We start from the raw sequence: 25,685 nt of genomic DNA on the forward strand, positions 1-25,685 counted from the left end.
TCTTCTTCTTCTCCTCCTCCTCTTCCTTCTCCTCCTCCTCCTCTTCCTCCTCCTTCTCCTCCTCCTATCTTTTCCTCCTCCTCTTATTCTTCCTCTTCTTCCTCCAAGGTCCTTTTCTTTTTATGCCAGTACTAGGACTTGAACTCAGAGCTTCATGCTCTTGCTTTTTCCATCCAAGACTTGTGCTCTGCCACTTGAGCCACACCTCCAATTCCAGCTTTAATTGGAGATAAGAGTCTCTTGGATTTGGCTGCCCAGGATAGCTTCAAGCTGGGATCCTTAGATCTCAGCTTCTTGAGTAGCTAGCATTACAGGCGTGGGCTGCCAGTGCCCAGAGTCTTTCATGGATTTCCATTGACTAAATCTAAAAATTGGAGTCCCAGATAGCCCAAATTTGCTTCTAAGGATCAAAAAGATAGGGAAGTGTGTGTGTGTGTGTGTGTGTGTGTGTGTGTGTGTGTGTGTGTGTGTGTATCAGAATAAAGAATGATCCAGCTATTGACTCTCATGGAGCCCTAGTGTAGGGCTAGTGTCCTGGTCACCTGTGTGAGGGGGCTGGTGGTATGGAGGAGGGCGGAGTGTGTGGATCTGGAGTATGGATACTGTATTCCTTGTGAGATCCATGCCAGGCGGGGCAGGGTAGCCTCCTTGGTTCTCCATGGCCTTGAGCTCCTCTTTTCTTCTGAACTCAGCTCCCACTGTCAAAGGGCTCAGATTTCCATCTTGAAACTCAGCACAGACTCCCTAGTGAAGCCTAGAAGCACCTCCCACTGATGCCCATTGGGCTGATAGAGTAGGTGCTCCAACACACAAGGTGCTATTATTTCAAGATCTCCCAGCAGGGCTGGGGATATAGCCTAGTGGCAAGAGTGCCTGCCTCGGATACACGAGACCCTAGGTTCGATTCCCCAGCACCACATATACAGAAAACGGCCAGAAGCGGCGCTGTGGCTCAAGTGGCAGAGTGCTAGCCTTGAGCGGGAAGAAGCCAGGGACAGTGCTCAGGCCCTGAGTCCAAGGCCCAGGACTGGCCAAAAAAAAAAAACACACAAAAAAAAACAAGATCTCCCAGCAGGCATTGGGCTGAGTTAAGCAGGTCTTGACCAGGGCAGATCTACATTCCTCTGCCTCCCAAATAGAAGAGTCACCCCTGATCCTCAACCCCTGATCCTGTCTTCTACCAGAATCACACCAGTTGGAGGTACGTGTGCCCACTCCTCTTCAGGCTCATGACCATCATTGTTCTCCTGCACTCTATGTAAGGTTAAAGTCACAGTTCAGGTTAAAGTCACAGTTCAGGGTCCTCAGAGTCCCCTGGACAAATGGTGGTTGCTGACTTTAGATACAAAAGTCACAGTTCAGGGTCCTCAGAGTCCCCTGGACAAACGGTGGTTGCTGACTTTAGATACAGGTTTTCTTGACCTCCATGCCAGAGCTGTTTCTTGTACAGTCTTTCTTCCAGAACTCCAGTGGCTCATGCCTGTTATCCTAGTTACTCAGGAGACTGAGATCTGAGGATTATGGTTTGAAAGCAGCCAATTCAGGAAAGGTCATGAGAGTCTAATCTCCATAAACCAGCAAAAAACTTGAAGTGGATCTATAGTTCAAGTGGTAGAGCACCTGCTTTGAGAGAGAAAGCTAAGTGACAAGCACCCAGATCTTGAGTTCAAGCCCCAATATCATCTCTCTGTCTGGCTCTGTCTTTCTCTGTCTTTCTCTGTCTCTCTCTGTCTCTGTCTCTCTCTCTCTCTCTCTCTCTCTCTCTCTCTCTCTCTCTCTCTCTCTCATACACACACACACACACACAGATACTCAGATAGAATAGAAAGCCACATCTAACATCTCTAATCTAAAACATAATTGATGTTAGTTTATCACCTCTTAAAATCACTTTTCATCAATCAACAGATATATACAGCACTCACACAGACCATTTCAAGAGCTCTGTCATTGCTTTCAGATTACTAGGATTGAGAAACGATTCTGTAAAAAGTAGAACTCACTTGTTCCCACTGATGGTGGTGTCTTTCTTTGTTGGTACCTGAAATGGGAGACCTTCCTTGGTGCTCATAACTGATGTTATAACCAATGGGTCACAAGTGCTTTTTTCTTCTGCATATCATTCTACTGGATGTTAACATCACAAATGACCACAGAGTTCTAGAACCTTCTCTGAAAGGAAGTGTAGCAGAGGTTGGCTCTCATTCTCTGGAGCCCAAATGAACACATTTCTTACTGTTCCTACTTTTCCCTTACATTCTAAAATAGACTAGCAAGACTAGAAGATCTCAGGCCAGATGCATGTGGTTCTGGAGGGCACAGGACAACCTTGAATGTCCTTGAGGGCTCAAGATTGTTCACCTCACTGTGTCCAGCACAGGCTCCGCCACTGTTCATAGGACAGCCTGCTCTGCAGGACCTGGGAGGTGGCAGGGTCGTAGAAAAAATAAGACTCTTCACTTGAGTCTTTGCATCTAGTGGAATAAATCTGACCATGGTTTGCTTGTGAATGTGGTACTGATGGTTGTTTGCTTGGACTAAAATGAACCCAACAGGCACTTCTCTATTGAGGATGAAGGTCTGATGCCCACCTTAGGAGGTGCTTTCTGCCTGTGGAAAAAATCTACCAAGAAAAGAATTGAATGCAGCGGGATGGGGAACCCTGAACAGATGGTGTGCTGGTGGGACTGTACTGGGATGGTGAAGAAGTGACCCCTCACTGGGGCACTTGAGCAGCCAGGCTCATCCTGAGACCTGGGGTATCCTGGCAGGCCTGGCAGGGCAGAAGAGCAGGTGGGAAGTGGCTCTGTGCGTGTCTGAATAGAGTGTGGCAGACAGCATAGGTAGAAGGAGAGGTGGTTTGCTTTGGTTTGTAGAGTCTCATGGGGGCAGATGGGGAGGAGAACCCCTAGATGGAAATAAGGGGCACGCGGGAGGCTGAGGAACTGAGTTATACATTGGTAAGCAGAGGGGAACTTGCGGTGGACAGGGCTTCATCCTCACACCCTTCTTAACATTTTTTTTTTTTGTAGGTAGATGCCAGTACTGGGACTTGAACTCAGGGCCTCATGTTCTCACTTGGCTTTTTCACTCCAAACTGGCACTCTACCACTTGATCCACACTTCCACTTCTGGGTTTTGGATAGTTAATTGCAGACTAAGTGTCTTAGAGACTTTCCTTCCCTGGGCTGCATTGAACTGCCTTCCTAAGATCTCAGTCTCCTGAGTATCGAGGACTGTAGGTGTGAGCCACCAGCAGCTGGCTCCAATATTGTGTTTTGCTACATACCAGATTGTCCAGTGATATGATGGTAATTCCCTTGGTTCAGTTTGTATGTCTTAATTATAGAAATATAAATAGATATCCTTTTAAGGAATGATTTATCCATACATAGCAAAAATGAAAATGTTCTTTGTTTATGTCCATGCTGAAGCTTCACATTCTTTTTTTTTTTTTAGTTTTTATTATAAAACTGATGTACAGAGAGGTTACAGTTTCATATGTTAGGCATTGGATACTTTTCTTGTACTGTTTGTTACCTTGTCCCTCATACCCCCTCCCACCTCCCCCTTTCCCCCCCTGCGGTGTTCAGTTCACTTACACCAAACAGTTTTGCAAGTATTGCTTTTGTTGTTGTTTCTCTTATTTTACCCTTTGTCTCTCAATTTTGGTATTCCCTTTGAATTTCCTAATTCTAATACCAGTACACACTGTTTCCCATTCACTCAGATAAGATTACAGAGATAGTGTAGATACAATCACAAGAAGGTGATACACAAACATCATCAATAGTAGAAACTACAGATACACATGGGATGTTGAAAGTAGAGTTCATTTCACTTAGCATCATCTTATGTGATCATAAGGGTATAGCTGTTGGGCTCTTGTGATCCTCTGCTGTGACTTGCCTAAACCTGTGCTAATTATTCCCAATAAGGGAGACCATAGAGTCCATGTTTCTTTGGGTCTGGCTCACTTCACTTAGTATAATTTTTTCCAAGTCCTTCCATTTCCTTACAAATGGGACAATGTCATTCTTTCTGATAGAGGCATAAAATTCCATTGTGTATATGTACCACATTTTCCTGATCCATTCGTCTACTGAGGGGCATCTGGGTTGGTTCCAGATTCTCGCTATGACAAATTGCGCTGCAATGAACATTGTTGTGCTGGTGGCTTTACTGTGATTTTTTTTGTGGTTTTTTGGATAAATACCCAAAAGTGGGGTTGCTGGGTCATAGGGGAGTTCTACATTTAGCCTTCTGAGGACTCTCCATACTGCTTGCCAGAGTGGCTGAACCAGTTTACATTCCCACCAACAATGAAGTAGGGTTCCCTTTTGGCCACATCCCCTCCAACAACTGTTATTGTTAGTTTTCTTGATATATGACATTCTTACTGGGGTGAGATGGAATCTCAATGTTGTTTTGATTTGCATTTCCTTTATGGCCAGTGATGTAGAGCACTTTTTCATATGTCTCTTGGCCATTCTCATTTCCTCATCAGAGAAGTCTCTTTGTAGGTCTTTAGCCCACTTGATGAGGGGGCTATTAGTTCTTTGCGGTTTTGTTTTGGAGGAAGGTAATTTTTTTAGTTCTGCATATATTTTAGAGATGAGGCCTTTGTCCGTTGAATGGCCGGTAAAGATCTTCTCCCAGTCTGTGGGCTTTCTGTTTATCTTGCAAGCTATGTCCTTTGCCATGCAGAAGCTCTGCAGTTTGATGCATTCCCATTTGTCCAACCTTTCTTTGATTTGTAGCCTTTCTGGGTCTTTGTTCAGGAAGTTCCGTCCTGCGCCAAGGAGCCCAAGTGTTTCTTCTACTTCTTCCTTTAGTGTTTTCAGGGTGTCTGTTTTGATTTCGAGGTCTTTAATCCATTTGGAATTGATTTTGGTGCAGGGTGATAAATAAGGATCTAGTTTTAGTTTGTTGCATGTGTTGAGCCAGTTTTGCCAGCACCATTTGTTAAAGAGGCTATCTTTCTTCCAAACTATTGTTTTAGCCCCTTTATCAAAGATTAAGTAGGCGTAGTTCTGTGGGTTCATTCCCAGGTCTTCAATTCTGTTCCATTGGTATTCAGGCCTGTTCCGGTGCCAATACCAAGCTGTTTTTATTACTATAGCTTTATAATACAGTTTGAAGTTGTAATTCCTCCAGCACTGTTCTTTCTGCTAAGCTTCACATTCTTGCTCAGATTTTTCTGCTCACAGCTGGTGATCTACCACTTGAACCATGCCTCTGGTCCAACGTTTTTCCTAGTTAATTGGAGATAAGGATCTTGTGGATTTTTCTGCTTGGGATGGCTTCAAACTGATTCTCAGATCTCAACCTCTTGAGTAGCTAGGATTACAGGTGTGAGCTGCTCACATCCAGCAAAAGTATTCTTACATCTTGACCTGGTAGTGCCATAGATAGAAACCTTTCATGTTTCTATAGATGAAATATTCTAAATCAATCAATCAATCAATCAGTCAATCTATCTATCTATCTATCTATCTATCTATCTACCTACCTACCTACCTATCTACCTATCTACCTACCTACCTATCTACCTACCTACCTATCTATCTTGTGTGGATACAGATATACTCAGATATTATGTTCAAAGATGGTCATAGAAACACCCTTCCTGAGAACAAAGCCTCCTTCACGGTGCAGGCCCATGAGTCTTGGTGCATCCAGCCTTGGTGACATGAGGCCACAGAGGCAAACTCTGCAGAGGGACAATGAGCTGTTCTCTCGGGAGTACTGTGAGGCAGTGGGAGAAGGGTGACACTATGCGAGCCCAAGGGTGAAACTGTAAGCATTTGAGCAGGCATGCAACTCAAGTGTTTCCAGATTAACACTAGAAACTTGAGTAGAAGCAGCATCTTGGAGACTCAGCTTTGCGGCCTTCTGTGGTATTTGCATTATTTATATTTACTACTATTATTATTTTTTATAGTAGTGGGGTTTGAACCCAGGACCTAGCACTTGCTAGGCAGTTGCTCTAAAACTTCCATGGTGTCCTCAGCACCTCTCTTTTTTGCTCGTGTTAATTTTTGAATAGAGTTTCACATTTTTAAATGGGCTGATCCTAGACTTCTCCTCCTATCTGCTGCCTTCTGTGCAGCTGGGATTACAGGCCTGTGCTGCCACAACCAAGCCACCTGTTTGCACTTTCAAAAATCACATGTGTGTATTACATGTGAAATGAGAATGTAGGAGGCAAAGAAGGCTGAAAGGTGGTACAGGAAATTGGCATGGGTTGTAAATGAGCCCCTTCCCTGCCCCCACCTCTGTAAGGAATATTTTTATACTAAAGGCGGCAGCAGCTCTGAAGTCATGTATCAGCGATAGTGGCCACAAGAAGCCAATTTATGGGCAGTGTGGGGCTAGAAGCATCTAGACAGTGGTCTCACTGTACTGACCCTGAGGGCTGCAGGTGCTTTTGGAAGTCTGGTGCTCTCCACAGGCCCTGAGATCCCTTCCTCTCTCCTTCATGTTCATGTTTCGCCATAGTTGGTCACCAGCATGGTTTTCTGTCCCACAGGAGACACCCCAGCTTGGACAAGACCATGCTACAGAGGTGGCAGGTATGATGGCTCCTCCCCTGCACGGTACAATCCAGGAAAGAGCTCTGCCCCAGGGAGATAGTGGGTCGAGTTAACTAGGAAGAGAACATATGCCAGGTGCCGGCTCATGCCTGTGATCCTGGCTACTCAGGAGAATGAGATCTGAAGATCTCAGTTCAAAGCCAGCCCAGGTAGGGAAGTCTGTGAGACTCTTAGCTCAAATTAAGTACCAAAAAGCCAGAAGTGGAGGTGTAACTCAAGTGGTAGAGTGCTAGTCTTGAGCAGAAAAGCTCAGGGACAGTCCCAGGCCCTGATTCAAGCCTCAGGACTGGCACCAGATAAAAAAGAAGGGAACATAGGATTTTAAAGTACCAAGATGCCTAGCTCTCTCCCTGAGAAGATCTCAGGCATGAACAGTGAGTTGATCATTAGAGTCAGTTGTGTGTGTGTGTGTGTGTGTGTGCACCCATATGTGTTTGGGCATATTCTGTGTGTGCTTACATTGTGCATCTCCCATCCTTGAAGAGAGGCACACATACAGGTGCACACGCACATACACGCAGACACATATGCACACACACACTGGGGAGTCACTAGCATCACTTCTTGTTCATTAGTCAGCCTGAATGGCTGGCTGAGGCCCAGGCTTCCCGGTGAGAGGGCCCGTTGGGTTCTGGAGAAGGTGTGGTGACAGTGCTGCGACTTGGCTGCTTGGCTGCTTATCCTCTCCTGAGGAGCATGGGGAGGGAGACAGCCTTGAACACACAGGCCCCTGTGGCAGATGACTGCAGGCTGCTCCTTCCCGACATTGCTGTGGACACCGTTTCCCAGATGCCAGCACTTTGTGACTGTCCATCTGCAGCCTGGGGTCCAAGTGACAGGATCTGCTTCCAGACACAACCAGGAGAAATTTCATTCCTAAAGTCCCAGAGCCAGCTGGTCACCCAGCCCACTGATGGAGACCCTTGCTCTGTGTCCACCATGTTCTTCCACTTTTTTTTGTTTATTAATTTATTTCTCTATTGGTAGTACTAAGGATTGAGTTCAGGGCCTCATGCTTGCTAGGCAGGCACTCTACCACTTGAGCTCTACCTCCAGCTCCTTTTATGCCTTGGTGGTCTAGCTGTGATCCTCCAGTTTGCCCCTTCCCATGCCTTTGGGTGGTGTACACCGCTGTGCCCGGCCCTTGTGCTTCCCTCATAGCTGAGGTAATAAGCATGTGCTACTGTGCCCAGACATGGAGTGAGCTGGAGTCTCTCCAGCTTTGATGCCTGTGCTGGTTTCCTGAGTAGCTAGAATTACAGACTCGTGCCTCTGACCCAGTCTTATGTTTCTAACTCTAAAAGGGTCAACAGTGAGTTTCCCAGCACACTTATGCCAGCTTTCAAGGATCACACTGGTGTTAACACAAAGGAATGCTTTTTTATTTTGGCTTTGGGCTGCTGACCTGTGTTTTCTTTTTCTGGCCAGCGTAGCTTCCTGAGTAGATGTGTTTCTGTTCAGGTTGAAGGGAGTGCAGGCTGCCTTGAGTTGCGGCTGGTTCCAGCACAGGATGTGGGGAATGGCCTAGGTGCCACTTGCCTATCTTTCCCCTTGAGCCAGGAGCTCCTACTGAGGCTGGAGTTGGGCCCCTGTGGCCTCAGGGTGTTCTCAGAGATGATTGGCAGATCCTTCTTTGTCTCTCTGGTAGAAAAGGGACATCAGCAATTTTGAATACCTCATGTACCTCAACACCATGGCTGGCAGGACCTGCAACGACTTCATGCAGTACCCTGTGTTCCCCTGGGTCCTGGCTGACTACACCTCAGAGGTAAGACATGGTCATGAGTACCCATGGCCTCTGAAGTCTTTCTCAACCCGACCACAGAGCATGCCAAATAGCATGCCGAGGCTTTGGGTACCGGATCCTCTCCCAGCTCTGCCTGTGGAGTGACCAATGGGACTAGTGCACGGCTTGTGTGAACCCTAGAAGGCTTTCTGGCTCACTCCTGCCCATGCAGACAAGTGCTGCCTGTCTACTGAGAGATCACCAGGGGCCCATCCTGGGGGGAAAGGCTATAGCCACGTGAGGCGGGCTGGGATCTGTTCCAAGAATCAGCTTGTCCAGAGGAGGGGCAGGTAAACAGAGAGAGAAAGAAACAGACCAAGCATTGACTTCAGTGACTACATGGGCTCCCCCCTAGGATATGGACCAAGATGTACAGCAATAGTTCACAAGACCAGCTCACCTCTTTTCACCTCCATCCCTGGACCTCAGCAAGCAGGGGGAGGAGGAGGAAGACATCCGCACAGCTGGACCAGAGGGACGTGTGTCTCTGCACAGGGCGGGTAGATGTGGAGCAGTGTGGTCAGTGCAATATATTCATATTGGACTGTATGTGAAGGATGGAAGTCTGTGGATCAAAGGCTCAGAGCAGCTTGGCCAGTCCTGTCTACGATTCTTGGATGACAGAGTCCAAGATTTGAGAGAAGGAGACGTGAGAACATCCCCACTGAAGAAAATGAGTGCAACAAAACCAGCCACACACACACTGCTTTACCACACAAGGCCAAGGCCCTTCCATCAAACCTATGTTAACTCACATCTTTGCCAAGTAGGGGTTATTTTGTTAAGTTCTTTCTGCTTAACCAATACCTTGTGTTTACAATTGGGATGATTTGTTGGTGTCTAAAAATGGGGAGATTTCACCTAAAACTCCGTAGTTCCAGTGTGCTTCGGAACAGTAGGAGGCATAACAACTATGAAGCCCACTGGCCTGGTGAGGCAGGAGGCTGGCGAGTTCTCTGTGCGTTTCTCCCTTCCTCCCTCGCCGTCCAGGGTGGAGGAAGGGCTGTGTCCTCTTTCCCTGCCTGGCGTCTGTACATATTTGAAGTGATATCCAGGTTTTAGGAGACCTGTGCTGATTCACCATAAGTGGAAAGAGATTTATAATGAAACACAAACCCAAGAATAATCACCCTCTACTAACATACAGACATCTCTGCTTCCAAAAACCAGTCACCTGAGCAGCAGTGGCTTCCATCTAGAATCCTACTCAGGAAGCTGAGAGCTGAGGACTGGAAACCAACCCAAGAAGACATATCTGTGAGACTTTTATCTCTAGTGAACCAGACTGATGCTGGATGTGGAAGTGTGGCTCAAGTGGCAGAGTACTAGCCTTAATCAAGAGTCCCAAACCCTGAGTACTGGCACACAAAAGAGGTCTGTGAGGACACCTAGCTTGAAGCTCTTCCTGTCCCCATGACAGGGTATCCCCAAGGTCAGGAATAGGGCCAGCATTACATACCTGCAGTGCCCAAAAGGGAGTGGGCCTCCAGAAAAAGGTGAAAAATGAAGATTTCCCCCCTCATTCCTTCCCCAGGACAGATCACTTCCAGCATCCTCTAGATTCAGTTTGCTCTAGATTCAGTTTGGTTCTGAGCAGGGACCTTGAACTTTTGGAAGAAATGATTTCATAAGGGCAGGAGCCAAATGCCTGAGAGGCAACAGGAATTCTTTGGGAAGTGTCTTGTCAGTAACTGTGGTCATGTTCTGATTTGGGTCAACTTGGAACAGGTTCAGTATGAACTCAATCTTCCCCTCCTTTCATTTCCCATCTCTCCCCTATTAAGTCTTTGTGGATCACTGACTTTGGGGCCATAAAACTCTGGCTAGCCAGCTAATCACCAGAGGGGGGGTCAGACCAAATGATAATAAACCAATAAAGAGAATCATAAAACTAAAGAGCGTGACTCCTGGGGCACCAGAGGGCTGGGGAGAGTTAACTCCAGCTGCACATGTGTTTTCTAGACATTGAACTTTACAAATCCCAAGACTTTCCGAGATCTTTCCAAGCCCATGGGGGCTCAGACCAAGGAAAGGAAGCTGAAGTTTATCCAGAGATATAAAGAAGTTGAAAAGACTGATGGTAGGTAGATCGCAGTGTGTGTGTGTGTGTGTGTGTGTGTGTGTGTGTGTGTGTGTGTGTGTGTGTAATGCTCTCTATCCAGATGAAATGATATCATGCTTCAGGTGATCATGCAACCTACAGATGGCCACACCTGGATAGAGAACTTTCTAGCCCAATGGTTAGCACCTTGACACACAGGAGCATCACCTAGAAGAGCACCTTTATAACAGTGAAATTGAGCCTGATGCTGATGGTTCACACCTATATAAGCTTAGCTACTCAGGAGGCTAAGATCTGAGGAGCTTGGTTTGAAACCAGACTGAGTAGGAAAGTTCGTAAGACTCTTAGCTCTAATTAAACACCAAAACGCCTGAAGTAGAGCTATGGCTCAAGTGGTAGCACACTGACCTTGACCACAAAAGCTCAGGGACAACACAGGCCCCGAGTTCAAGCCCCCAGACTGGCACATGCACACACCCACACACTCACACACCCATGCTAACTGGTGAAATCAATACCTCCCTTCTAGAAATTCTGATTTAAATAAGCCTGGTATTTGGCCCAGTGTGGGTGACGCTAATGTCCCACAGATGGAATGGCATGTTCATAGTGACTATTCTTTGCCAATGAGCAAACAGAGTTAGAGGAAAGTAACATTGGTTCAACACTTTATAAATGCCAGCTAGGCACAGGCCAATCTGTGCTTAGATAGACAATGGTCCATCCCAGAGGGAAAGAAATTGAAACCTAGAGTCCAGATAATTCTCTTAAGATCTCAGCCTGTAAATGGTACCGTGTGTGTGTGTAGGAGGGCCTTGAATTCTTGAATTCAAGGTTTAGGCACTGTTCTTCAGCTTGTTTGCTCAAGACTAACACTACTACTGGAGCTAAACCTCCATTTGCAGCTTTTTGGTGGCTAATTTATGATGTCTTCCCAGTCTAGGCTGGCTTTGAACCTCTATCCTCAGATCTCAGCCTTCCAAGTAGTTAGGATTACAGGAGTGAGCTGCCAACACCAACCATAGCTTGCACTTATCTGGATCTAGAAGCTAGTTTCGAAATGTCCACCTATACCTCATATTCATATATTGCCACATTCATGTGCCATCTGCACTCACCTTGCCTTAATGTCTTCCTTGAAATCTACTCACTGCCTCAAGTTAAGGGAATGTAAAATACTGTTGTCCAGCATGGGGTAGCCTGCCTGTCCACTGCCTCAGCCCTCAGGCATGTCCTTTCTCTGTTGCAGGAGACATGACTTTCCAGTGCCACTACTGCACGCACTATTCTTCAGCCATCATTGTTGCCTCCTACCTTGTCCGGATGCCGCCGTTCACCCAGGCTTTCTGTTCTTTGCAGGTAAGGTTCTAACTACTCATACTGCATATGAGCATCCAAGTGCACATGCATGCATAAATGCCCATGCACATGCACACGCACACACACACACACACACACACACACACACACACACACACACACACAGAGCTGAATCACAGACCAGGTTTTGGGCTTGGTGAAGATGGGGCTACTCTACTAAAAACTCAGTTCTTAACCAGCAATTTCTTCTGGACATTATCCCTGGATGGACTCTGGTCCTTGAACTACCCAACAGACTCTTGCAAAGAGACTAAATGACAGAGATGAAGAGAAATGAAGAGAAAAAAAAGAAACTTAACATAAATAAGATGTAGTGGAAAAAGAGAGCAGGAATCTTGGCGCCTAGGATGGCAATGATGATGTCAGAGATGAGAAAAACAAACCCAGAAGTCAAATGAATATGACTCCAGACATCAGAATGCATACATCTATGCAAAGCATAAGCTACAAGGCTCCAAAAGAACAAACAGGAAATTTGAACACTGAGGCAAGCAGCTCACCCAGAGAATGAAAATGACCCCAGCTTACCCACCATAAACTAACAAACCAGCATGCACTTGAGGACTGCCAGGGTTTTGCAAATAAAAGCAAAGGATGCCTGGTTAAATTTGAATTCCAGATGAACAATGGCTTATTCTAAAACAGTTACCTATCGTTTATCCAAAAGTTTCAAGTTATCTGGATGTCCTGAGCCTTACTGGCAATTTTGAGAGCTAGAAGTGAGCCAACCTGACTCCAAGTGGGTGCAGACCTGTCTCCACCAGTGGGGAGCAGTCAGAGAAGGCTGAGCTGCTCCTTGTCACTCCTCTGAATCTCAGCCTGAGATCCTGCATCCCAGGAACCCTCTCCTAAAGGCACAACTTGGGATGGAGAAACTGCTGGGTAGGCTAGCCACAGCCTACAAAGTGAATACTGGCCTAAAGACATGGCTGATCTGATGGTGTGATGGTCCTGTGGGGAGGGAGGCCTGAGCCACATGGACAGTGGGCCACTGGACATGTGCACTGGCTTTAACCTGAGTCTCATCCCAGAGAAGCATGAGTGTCCTGTGAACTGTGTCCTCATCAGCAAAGTCCTCCCTCCCTCCCTCCTTCCCTTTTCTTTTCATTCCCTTTCTCTTCTTCTTTTTCTTTCTCTCTTTCCCTCCCTCTCTCCCTTTTCCTTTCTTTTCCTTTCCTTTCTTCTCCTTTCCTTTTTTTTTTTTTGCCAGTCCTGGGCCTTGGACTCAGGGCCTGAGCACTGTCCCTGGCTTCTTTTTGCTCAAGGCTAGCACTCTGACACTTGAGCCACAGCGCCACTTCTGGCCATTTCTATATATGTGGTGCTGGGGAATCGAACCCAGGGCTTCATGTATACGAGGCAAGCGCTCTTGCCACTAGGCCATATTCCCAGCCCCCTTTCCTTTCCTTTCCTTTCCTTTCCTTTCCTTTGCCAGTACTGGAGCTTGAACTCAGGGCCTTGATAATCTTCCCTTAGTGTTTTTTGCACAAGGCTGGAACTCTGTCACTTGAGCCATCCCTCTACTTCCAGCTTCTTGGTGATTAATTGAAGATAAGAGCCTCTTAGACTTTTCTGCCCAGGCTGGCTTAGAGCTACAGCCCTCAGATCTTGGCTTCCTGATTAATCAGCTAGGATTACAAGCGTGAGCTGCCAGCACCACGCAAGGTCACTTTCTGTGATCATTCAGAGCATGAACCCTGAAAGCCACTGTAGGCCGGCACTAAAGGCAACTTCTGAGGCCCTGGACAAGCATGGAGCCACAGAGTCAAGGTCCTCTGACCCTTCCGTCTTCCGCTTCTTAGCACAGGCTCCTCTCTCCTCCACGGCATGCTAGTCTAGACATTGTACAACCCTCCTCTCCCTGGAAATCCACTCAAAAATAATAAGCATGTTTCCCCTGGGCCCTTCTTAGGCAACAAGCATTTTAAGTAAGTTTGGTTTGGAGAATGAATGGTCCCAGAGCTACACCCTGTGCCAGGGATCCCATCCAGATGTTGCTCATTAATCCACACGAAATGATGAACACTGTGGTGCTGATGATGTGGTGCTGATGGATTCCGTTACTGCTTTCCATCCAGGGAGCTTAAATGTTGCAGTGCTTAACATGCTCTCATAGTTTCCCTTGTCCCTTTGGTAGAGATGCATTAAAGCTGGAAGAGGCCAGCTCTACCTGTTGCTAAGGGGTCTTTTCCCCTGAGGAGGAGATGGGCAGTGAGCGTTCACAGCCCAGCTCTGCTGTGTAAACCTACAAGACATCCAAGTTATGTTACTTCTGGAAACGAGGGTTAATTATGTGCACCTCACCAGACTGCTGAGAAGATGAATGAGAATATGTGAGGGAAGCCCCTAGCTGGAGTGATCAATCACTGTTAGTTCTGCAATCAGCCAGATCTAATCTGAGCAGCTCTGAATTTGGTCAGAGCCGGTCTCCTCTGGTCTAAACTGACATAAGGCAGTCTGGGCTATATCACCACATTCCAGAGTCGTGTGAGTCAGACTACACAGGTGTGACTCAAGCCCCATGGAGAGATTTGGGTAGTGGCCACTCTAAAGCTAATTGCTCGTTTAAGCCAGCTTGGTCCACTGGCAACCAGACCAAACTAGTTTGAGATGGTCTAAGTGTGATCAGAGCCAACTTTGAATGCTTTTAGCTGGTACTTTGGGCACTTGTGCTAGAGCGGGTCCTTTGTACTGCCAGGCTGAAGTTTGTGATGTGAGTTGGTGTCTTTTGGCTCAAGTCTGTCTTTGAAAGACTGGCTCCATCCAAGTTAGAATCGTGTGAGTCTGTCTCATCGTCTCACCTTCAGATGACTCCTCGCATGGGCTGTCATTGGCCCAAGGCCTTCAGAACCAGGGGAAGAAACGGCAATCCTCTGCTTCTTCCTTGGAACTAAGATGTGCTTTAAGCTGGGTGCTTAATCCTAGCTAATTAGGAGGCTGAGATGTGAGTATTGTGGTTCAAAGCCAGCTCAGTCTGGAAAGTCTGTAAGACTCTTCTCTCCAATTAGCTAGCAAAAAAAAAAAAAAAGCCAAAGGGGGAGCTATGGCTCAAGTGGGAGTATGCTAGCCCTGAAAAGAAAAGCTGAGGGACAGTTCCCAGGCCCTGAGTTCAAGCCCCAGAACTGTTTTAGCTTTCCTCTTAGGAGTGGGTACTGCATCTGTGGAGGGAATGTGACTGACTCCATCTGGGAGTCCTGGGCGTAAGCATGTTCTGGTATTTTCCCTCCATCCCATCTACCTTCTAGGGGAGGAGCAGGCTGGGCTCTTGCCCCTGTGGTGGCAGGAAAGAGACCTTGCTAGCCTCAGGGGCCCTAGGCACTCACTTCCAAACTCAACATGGATGAGGGGAGGTTAAAAAAGGTGGGGAGATTGCGGAATGCCTTCTGCATTTGCTGGAGACCCCAGCTGAGCCTGCACAGCTAGAGTGTCAGCCCAGGCCTGTCCATTCCTCACTGCGAAGCTCTGCCTCCCACGTGTTAGCAGTGTCTGTGAACCAGAGCAGGCAAGGTTGGGCTCCCAGATGGGGCTCAAGGTCTAGGAGGGGAGGGTCCTACGTCCTTGGTTCTATAGTCTGACACTGAGCAAATCACTGGGTTTCTCTGTGGTTTGGTTTCCTTGGGGAAATGTTGGTGATGGCTGAGATGCTACTGCTAAAGGCCCTTTTTCATGGCACTAGGATCAACCACTTATTAAATACTTACTATGTTCCTGGATGCTGCCAAGTATTATGTAATTATGTATATGTGTGTACATATATATAATGTATATAAATAAATAAGTAAATATATATATATATATATATATATAATCTTTAAAATTAGCCAGGCGCCAGTGGCTTATGACACTAATTGTAGCTACTCAGGAGACTAAGATATAGGACCATAGTTCAAAACCAATCTGGACAGAAAAGTTTGTGAGAATCTTCAATTAATGAGCAAAAAGTTGGAGGTAGAGCTGTGGCTCAAATTGTAGAACACCAGCCTTGAGTGAAAAATCCCAGTAAGAGCACAGGGCCTGAGTTCAAGCCCCAGCAATGGTATACATTTTTTTTTTAAGTTGCTTATTGTAGCAATATGTACATAACATAATACTTACCTTCCAACTCTACATTTTTAAGTGTGGAGCTCAGGTATTAGGTACATTAGAGTTGGCTAACCATCACCACCACCACCTCCAGACTCTTAAAATCTCCTTGATCTTAAAAATCTAACAATTCAACACTAGCCCTCTAGTCATCCATACCCAGCCCCTGGCTCCCCCATTTTGCTTTCTAGCTCTATGAATTTCACTACACTAAGTCTTATATAAATGGAGCTGTGTAATATTTATCTTTCTGTGACTGCATGCCCATGTTTAGCATCATGCCTTCAAGCTTCATCCATGTTGCAGCAGGCATCACAGTTTTCGAGGCTGAGTAATATTCCATGGCATGTATCTATTACATTCTGCTCATCTGTTTACCTGTTGGTGGATGCTTAGGTAGCATCCACCTTAAGAAAATATGTTTTTTTGGCTAGCCTTAAGTAGTTATACTTAAAGATTTCGATTCAACATGTCAATTTTAGAGTGCAATGCATCTTTATCAATGTCACCCCTTCTGTCATTCTCCCCATCTCTCCCAACCCTGCCCATCCCCTCAACTTACCTGGTTACATTTTCCCATACATACATGGAACATCCTGACTGTGCTTCCCCATTCCCCTCTCCATTTGTCTGCCCCTCTCCCAGTGACCTCCTCCTCACAACACATGTTCTAGCTTCCTGGTATTCATTTTGTTAAACTGTAAGTTAGCTTTTGACAGAAGCAACACCATTGCAACCCTCTTACATGCTTGAGTCAGCCTATCAGTGCATATCTCATATGACCTGTATATGTTTCCATGTAGCTTTATAATTGAGGTCTAACTTGCATGTATGGGCAAAAACATGCATCCTTTCCCTCTCCAAGCCTACCTTCCTTCCCTTAACACAGTTTTGTTCCAGATCCATACATCTCCCTGCATGTGGCTTGGCATTGTTCTTCCTAGTGGATAAGTAAAATTCCATCGCATCCACCTTTGGACTGACAGGAAGGATGCTGCTGTGGACTTTGCTAGGCCCTCCGTGTCATGGTACCTGCACTGAGAAACTTCTGTGATTTATCTTGGTATCTGTAGGAGGCTCTGTGGCTGGCCAGACTTTTCTCAGGGGGTGATGGTAGACATACAATGGTTCCCAGGCCTGGTGACATGAAACAGCTACTGTGGTAAAGCAAGGAGGGTCTGCCCAGGTTGCCGGAGGAGACAATCTAATCTATTCAGGAGGAATGCATGTGAGCCATGTTCAAGGTGATGGTTAGCACACACTCGATGTCACACACAGCCACATAGGCACAGAGGATGACATGGAGGAGTCAGCTGGTGTTGCAGCAGGCATGCATTGTGCTGGCTGGTGACATGTGGTGTGGAACCCGGCTGAAGAGCACCTGTGCTGTCACATGCTGTGTGCCAGGGGGACAGGCCTACTGTGGGCTACTGTGGCTGCAGGCCTGCTGACAGGCAGGCACAGAGTTCTTTAGGTCCTGCCCTGATTAATTGCATGCTGTGTAGAGAGCTGTGGACAGCCCACAGCACAAACACAACCCAAGAAGTGCATTATAGGACACTTCTGACTCTGATGTAACAGTGTTTTATCGATGGCATATATTTATTAATAGAATTTTGTTCCAATGCCCTTAAGTCTGGGCTGGTAGCAGAATTGGGGCATAATCACAGTCATTGTATTATTCTGACTCCAACCTGTTTTCACAGTGATAGAGTCTTACAGTGTATATGGCACAGCCATCCCTATTACCCCCAAGAACCCTAGGCCTTCAAGTCCATGGTGCTCAAATGCCTTGTACAGAATGGTACTGTGTTTATGAAGAACCTACGCCCATCCTTCCATGTACTCCTGCCTATTATTTCTTGACTACTTACCATACTTAATACAGAGTGAATGCCTTGCAGACAGTTGATATACTGTACTGCTCAGGGATTAATAAGAAAAAAGTCGGGATATATTCAGGAAAGATGTAAATTTATTTCTCAATTTGTATGTGGGGTGTGTGTGTGTGTGTGTGTGTGTGTGTGTGTGTGTGTGTGTGTGTGTGTGTGTTATATGCTGATAATACAGCTTGAACTCAGGGCCTGGGCTCAATCCCTTAACTTGTACTTTTTTCCTGAGGCTGGTGCTCTTTCACTTGGGACACACGTCTACTTCTGACTCTTCATTGGTTATTTAGAAATCAGAGTTTCACAGATTTTGCTGCCCAGGTTGGCTTCAAACCTTGATCCTCAGATCAAGGGTGTGAGCCACCTATACACAGCTTCTCAAATATTTCTGATCAGCCATTGATGGAATTTATGCCTGTGAACCCCTGGATACCTGTGTGCAGCACAATCTGAGCAGGTGGCAGGTGTAGGCAATGTGACGAGACTCTGCCAGCTGTGTGCTCCATGCCTCTCTCTAAGCAATGTGAGCTCTGTCTCCTGGGCCCAGGTCTGGCCCCTGGCTCTAGCCCCAGCATGCTGTACTTCTCACTGGTGCTGCCTGATTGGAGCTGGGATCTTTGGGCTTCTGGAAAGTTGGGTCAGTGGGAGTCCATGTCCCCACTGCACCTCAGCCCCAAGGCCCATTGCTGCCCCAACCAAAGCACTGGTGACTCTCAGGCCCGAGATCATGCCCAGCTTTGGTAGAGCCTGGCAAAGCAGCCCTAGACCAGTCAAGAACACAGTATTGTATCTGTGGCTTCATTTAATAAGACGTGGAATAAAGCGCTGTGCTAATTAAGTCACAGCCCGTGTGAAGCCAGCCTTTAGCAGCAGTGGGGAAAGGGTTTTCAGAACCACCTGAGGAGAATCGGCTGGGTTTTATGTTAGACAGATGCTAACTGCAGAGAGAATCGAGGATGCTGGGTAGATGTGGCTGCATTGTGGCTGCTTGTCTGGGTGTATTTGTTGTATGCCAGGCAGCGCTATGTTGTGCTCACCCCTCTTACTTCCTCAAGTTTGCCTGTTTATTTGCTGTTGTTGCCTTTGCTGGATGCTGGTAACTCATTCCTGTAATCCTAAGCACTCAGGAGGTTGAGATCTAGATTATGGTTCAAAGCCAGCCAGGGTTGGAAAGTCTGTGAGACTCTTTTATCTCCAGTTAACCATCAGAAAGTCAGAAGTGGGACTGTGGCTCAAGTGGTAAAATGCTAGCCTTGAGCAAAAAAACCCTCAGGGACAGCACCCAGGCCCTGAGTTCAAGCCCCCAGCATGTGCTCTCTCTCCCTCTCCCCCCACTTCCTCTCTTTAGGTGTCTTTGAGCATATTCTCTTTCTAAATTTCCTCTGAGAGAGGAGTCCAGTTAAGATTTGAATGCTTTTCCCTGACATGCTTTCCCTGCCCATGTCAGAGTGGTTTAACAATGTAGAGATGAAGTGCTTGCACAGGGCCAATGGTGTAGAACACTCCTAGAGTGTATCAGGTAATAGTGACAGTGTGATCACTGACATCTCCTGATTCCATGTTAGCATCCAGCAGTACTGCTCAGCCTCCTCCCCTCACTGTAATGCTCTGAACTTTGATTAGCAAGACTGAACAACACTTAACAGATTTTTAACTGGGGAAAGATGCCTTGGAATACATTATTTCTGAGCCCTCAAATATTGAAAATAGGCTTCTGGCATCTGTACATATGAGAGATGTCTTCATTGGGCAAAAAGCCAAAGGCTCTCTGGCTCTGGCTCGGTTCCATTGTCTTTTAGCTTGAATGTCACATGGGAGGCATTTCTGTCCATCACAACTTGTTCTGTTGTTGATGCTGGTGACCTTGCTATTATTTTTAACTACCCATTTGGATACACTTAGTATTTACTTTTGTTGGTATTCATGAATATCCATAGAAATGATATAAGAGCAGAACTTGGTCTAGGAATTTTCTCTCACTGTTTCTTTGTTCCTTTAATCTTGCAGGCTTAATTTTGTTACTATTTTATTTCATTTGTGTTTGGACTTTGACACTTAGGCATTCTGTAATCCTGAGATCTTTGTGTCTCTTTCTTCTTTTTATCTTCTCCCCTTCTTTCATCCTTCCTTCCTTCCTTCCTTCCTTCCTTCCTTCCTTCCTTCCTTCCTTCCTTCTTCCTTCCTTCTTCCTTCCTTCTTCCTTCCTTCGTCCTTCCATCCTTCCTAGCTGAAACTCACTCCTAGCAGCCACTAGAGTTGATGTCAACATACAAACTTACAATACAAATAACAAAGCAGCTCCACTTTTTCTTCTAGGGAATTTGGTGTTTTCTTTTGTATTGCAGAAGTGAGAAAAACCCATTAATTTTGAAACAAATGTATGCAAATACATTTATTAATATAGAAAATAGGAAAATCAGTTATTGCTTCTTTTATAAATAATACAGGCTTAAAAGTTTTAAAGATATTACTTTTGCTAAAATACATTAGACAGCTGTGAAAAAATAACATTTTTCTTGGTGGTAATATCTTTAACCAGATTTGTAGCACTAACAATATTTCCTATGTATATATTATTTTTATTTAATACAGGTAATCTTTTTATTACCAAATCATATTGTTTCTCAGGAGATTACCATCAGGGCTCATAAAAGCTGCAGAGGAAAAGTGGGAGGGAGAGAAGACATCAATCTTCCCCGGATGTAGGCTCAAGCTGCAGATTAAAATACACAAAGCTCTTAATACATTTCAATGAGTGACTCGTTAGGTTCAGATTTATTTAGCCTCCCCCTATTTTCCTTCTATTTCTATTCAAATTGGATGGTGGACATCATCCCAGCCAAGAACCACGTGACCTTGGGGGATGTGGTATTGTGTCTGTCTGTGTGTTGTGTCTGGTGGCGATGCTGTGGGGATCTGGCCTGATGGGCATCTCTGGCCCTCAGTGAAAGACCCAGCAGATCAAGTCTGCCTCAGAAAACTGACCGTCCAGTCCATGCCCACCTGGATGCCCAGGTGTGACCCTTGGCTGTGTGATAGACTCCTCCCTCAGAAAGAGCTAGGAGCCCTTAGCCCACATATTCTCTGACCAGGTCCAAGGACAACCATCCCTAAGGCAGCTGGCATGTGCAGAGCCACCCCTTGGAGCTACCTCTGCATGTTTGGCCATACAAGGTGCCACCACTGCTTGGTAGCCTTTGGAAAACCGGTAGCACTGGAAAACCAGTGCAACTTGAGAAGCCTCCAATTTCTATCGTGAAATGGAAATACCAACACCTTTCTGTTTTGTTTATTTTGGAACTACTGGGATTTGAACTCAGGGCCTTCTACTTGCTAGACAGGCCCTCTACTGTACCCTATTTTGTCCTGGTTATTTTGGAGATAAGGGTCTTGCTGCCTGCCTTAGCACATGCTCATTTCAGGCTGCCCATCACAGCTAGAATGGCAGTGATGTGCCGCCATGAGATGGAACCTCATGGACTTTTCTGCCCTGATTGGGTAGGAACTGTGGTCCTCCCAATCTCAGCCTTCCAAGTAGTTTGGATTACAGACCTGAGCCACTGGGGTCCAGCTGTAAATTGTTCCTATTGTACCTGATGCGAGGACTGAGAGATTACCTGGGTGTCTCGTGTGCCTAGCAGAACAGAAAGGCCGAGAGAAGGTTCTTGCCCATCCTCTGCCTTCATCTGTGGCTCTGGCTGCCCAGGAGGGGTCCATGCCCTCTGAGAAGAGAAGGCAGGCCATGGGGTCTGGGCCCTGTCCTTTGCTCTTGCAACCACGTGTGCTCTGCAGAAGTTGGTAGAAGGAAGACGAATTCTAGAAAGGTCTAGACTTTTTAGGGACCCACAAATGATGGAAATCCAGGGAGGTTTTTTTTTGGATATCTATAAGCTTGAGTAGACTAAAGGCCCAGGTTTCGAAAGTCTTTCTCCCGAGGTTCCTGCTGTTCCCCCAGTGTCTGGGTCCTCCCAACGAGAGGCTGCTCAGAGACCCTTCTCTGCCCTCCAAACGAAACAAAACACAAAAAACACCCAATGAATCAGAATGGTCAGTGTGGCAACTGGAAATAAGTGATTTGACAATTCAGATGAGGGCATTTGAGGGGTTCAGAGACTGAAAGCTGAGCATGGGCCCTGTGGTCATGTGCCTTGGAATCCAGACTCACCGTGCGAGTGCCACAGACATCCCACCTGCCCTCCATCCCCCAAGGGCTGGTGCTCTTCCAGATGCTGGTCTTAAAACCTGCTCTCTGGTCAAGGCTGAGACTACTGGGCCACAACCCTTCCTACTTTTCGTCCTCTCCTCCAAAAAGGCCTCATAGGAGACGGTGGATGTCACCCGGCCCCTGACCTGTCTGGCTTTTTCGTACCACTGTTCTGCACTAAAACCTCACAGCTCAGACTGCCTACTGGCTTCCCCATTGTTTGGTGTACAGATTTGCCTCGGGTCTGATTTTTCCAGGAAACTTTCATAGACTCCCTCACAGAAGGGCTGATCTATCTCTTTGCCCTATAGGTGGGCTTTATCTCCTGCCTGTAACAGACTTCTCAAGAGCAGCATCTAGAAGCCAGTATGGCAGAGAGATCCTCAAGATTCTGATCTCCACTAACTAGGAAAAATAAGAGCCAGAACAAGAAGTGTTGCTCAAGGGATAGAACATGCCAGCCTTAGGTGAAAAAGCTAAGCAAGGACAAGAGGCCCTGAGTTCAAACCCTGGAACCTACATGAGCACACACACACACACACACACACCTGCATGTGCATACATGCACATATGCACACAAAAAGATATCAAAGTTATTCTGTGTGTGTGTGTGTGTGTGTGTGTGTGTGTGTGTGTGTGTGTGTGTGTGTATACTAGGGCTTGAACTCTGGACCTTGGGCTCTTCTTTAGCTTTCTTGCTCAAGGCTGGTACTCTACCATTTGAAGCCACAGCTCTACTTCTGGCCTTTTGCTGGCTTCCAACCATAGCCCTCAGATCTCAGCCTCCTGGGTATCTAGGATTTCAGGCATGAGTGCTGATACTGTGCTCCTTAACCATTCCCGACCTTACCGCTAATTGCCCGATTCACGTGGCCCTTAGCAAACTTGGAGAAGGATCCAATCACTATCTCGTCTCTGATCTGAACTCTGATCTTCATGATGGAGATATAGGTCCCTTTGGATAGCACCATTCTGCATCCTTTATCAAGGGTGCAGGTTCTAGAACGTGATTGAGAAAAAGGATGTGTGAAGAAGCCTTGCATGCATGAGTAAATGGATGAGCCTGGTCAGGGGGAGTGAATGAGAAGCCCAATGGCAGCACCTCTATCTCTCTGAGGTGGAACAAATGACAGAGGGCAGCCATCCCAGGATCTCAGCTGTGTGTGGCTGATCATGTTGGTCCCTTGTCCCCAGGGTGGAGGCTTTGATGTGGCAGACCGGATGTTCCACAGTGTGAAGAGTACCTGGGAGTCAGCCTCCAGGGAGAACATGGGTGACGTCAGGGAGCTGACCCCTGAGTTCTTCTACCTGCCTGAGTTTCTAACCAATTACAATGCAGTAGAGTTTGGTGAGTGGAGGCCTGGGGGAGGATGGGCTGCAGAGGCCAGGGGATGGAGGCTCTTTCTGATAGCTTCTTATCAGTGTCTTTACTGGGTATCGCAATAAGCAGGCCTGTGGTCAGGACCAATGCACAGGGTGTGGGGCTTCCTCTGGGTGACAGCATCCTTGTGCACAGGTGGTTGCTAGGAAGGATGCTTGGATTAGGTTATCTGAGTTGAGACAGCATCCATATGCACAGGTGGTTTCTAGGAATGATGATGGGACCAGGTTTTCCTGGTTGAGGCAGCATCCACATGCACAGGTTGTGGCTAAGGAAGGATGCCTGGACCAGGGTATCTGGATTGCACTGGCCATGGCCTTCCATCCAAGAGCCCTAGACCTTAGTTTGCAAGGTGGCAGCCAAATGTCACTAGTAGCCCAAATGTAGACCTGCTGTGCTATATATGGTAGGTGGTGGCTCTGTTGCTCCTATAGCCCCAAATGAGCCTGGCCTCACTTCTGCACTAAAGGAAGGGGCAGCATATTCCAAAGATATTCAGGCTCTCCTGGAAAGCATGTGGCCTAGGAGCCTTCAGTGTAGTTCTGTGTGAGGGTGAATTAAGACCATTTGCTAAGGGGATGCAGGGCTTAGCAAGCTCTTCCCACCCCATCCCAGATATCAGAGATGGTGGATCCTACAGCAAGCACTCCAGCAATATCCCCAATGCCTGCTTCAGGCCCCCAGCAACCCTTTCCTGGTGCTCCCCCTGTTCCCTCCAAACAGTGCATATGAGCATGCCTCCTGAGCCAGGTTGAAGGCAGCCTGGGGCACAGGGAGGTCATCCAGCAAGCTGCACCCGCAGGACTGGGTAGGCTTGGAGGTGTGCCCTTCTCCTGTTAGAGCAGAGGAAGAATGGACACATCCAAAGGACAGCTACCAACATGGATGGTGAGGCCCAGCTCAGGGTGAGTCAGGGACAGCGAAGCCAAGAGGAGGAGTTCCAGGCAGCCTTGGGGTAGTAGATCAAACTAAAGCCAGCTCTGCCTTTGCAACACAGCTGGACTCTCGAGGAAGGTGTGGTGGTCTTAACTCTAGAAGTACCAGCATCTTCCAGGAAGTGAGGCCAAGAGAGTTGATATCTTCAGGAAAGTCAGGAGCATGGGCCATTATGGAGCACCAGCTGTATGCAAACACTTCTTTAGGCCTTGGGGATTGAGTTGGGTCTCCTGAAATGACTTCTTAAGATTTTTTCATTCTGAGTGGGGAAAGGGCACAGAGCTAGGAAACACAGACGAAGAAAGAAGTGAGCCAGTCACTGCAGACTCACAGCTATCATCCTGGTTACTCAGGAGGCTGAGATCTGAGGATCATGATTGAAATTGAGGCTGGGCAGGAAGTTCATGAGACTTTTCCCCAGTTAACCACCAGAAAACTAGAATTGGCACTGCGGCTCAAGCGGTAGAGTGCTAGCCTTGAGCAAACAAGCCCAGACCCTGAGTGCAAGCCCCGGGATTAGTGCAGAAAAGAAAACACTAAGAAAGAAGTGCAGCTGTCAGGCGCTATATAACACTGGTTTATGAGTAACTTGAGGGGTCCATGTTCTTCTCATCCCCAAGAAGGACCTGCCTGTCTGTGCAGGAGACTGCGAGTTGAGACTGAGTGGGCCAAGTACATCCTGCAGGCCCAAGAATATGGAGCAGGTTTACCCTGCTTTTGCCATGGAGGCTCTGGGGGAGGGGTGGGGTGCAGAGCCTCCCCATACTGAGCATCAGTTGGCCCTGGTATGAGTCAGGCATGCCATCCTCTGCTGGCCTGTTAGGGTGGGTCCCTTGTCATCACCTCCATCCTCACAGGAGGAGACACTGGATCCCAGAGAGGCCAAGCAGTAGGTTTCAGGCTGCACAGCGAATGGGGGAGGAGAGACTCGGGCAAGACTGGGCTCCAGTTCTCACTATCTAGGGACTCTCTATCTTAAAACTCTCTCTTTAGCCCAGTGCCAATGCTTCACTCACCCCCATAATCCTAGCCATTCAGGAGGCTGCGATCTGAGGGTCATAGTTTGAAACCAGTCTGGATAAGAAAGTCCTTGAGACTCTTATCTCCAGTTAATCACCCCAAAAGCCAGAAATGTCTTGTGGCTCAAGGGGTAGAGTGCTAGCCTTGAGCAAAGAAAAAAGCTCAGGTACAGCACGCAGGCCCTGAGTTCAAGCTCCAGGGCTGGCATAAAATATTAAATAAATACATGAAACCCTTTCTTCTCCCTTTATTTTTTAAAAGTAAACAGAATAAGTTTATTTGGAAGTGAAAGCAAAGGCCATGGAAGGAAAGTAGTGAGACCCTCCATGCAGATAGGCACTTCAAAGT

General features: G+C 46.9%; 1 protein-coding gene across 1 annotated transcript in view; it reads left to right on the forward strand.

Moving 5' to 3' along the window:
* Wdfy4 (WDFY family member 4) overlaps positions 1–25,685 on the forward strand; it is a 268,449-nt gene that overhangs the window by 222,469 nt on the left and 20,295 nt on the right. Inside the window, exons 48-52 of the mRNA XM_048339220.1 lie at positions 6,533–6,575; positions 8,245–8,364; positions 10,345–10,462; positions 11,694–11,803; positions 23,195–23,348. Of these exons, the coding sequence (XP_048195177.1) occupies positions 6,533–6,575; positions 8,245–8,364; positions 10,345–10,462; positions 11,694–11,803; positions 23,195–23,348 (545 nt within the window). The remainder of the gene's footprint in view (positions 1–6,532; positions 6,576–8,244; positions 8,365–10,344; positions 10,463–11,693; positions 11,804–23,194; positions 23,349–25,685) is intronic.

This window comes from Perognathus longimembris, chromosome 2, assembly GCF_023159225.1.
Source record: "Perognathus longimembris pacificus isolate PPM17 chromosome 2, ASM2315922v1, whole genome shotgun sequence".
Classification (NCBI taxonomy): domain Eukaryota; kingdom Metazoa; phylum Chordata; class Mammalia; order Rodentia; family Heteromyidae; genus Perognathus; species Perognathus longimembris.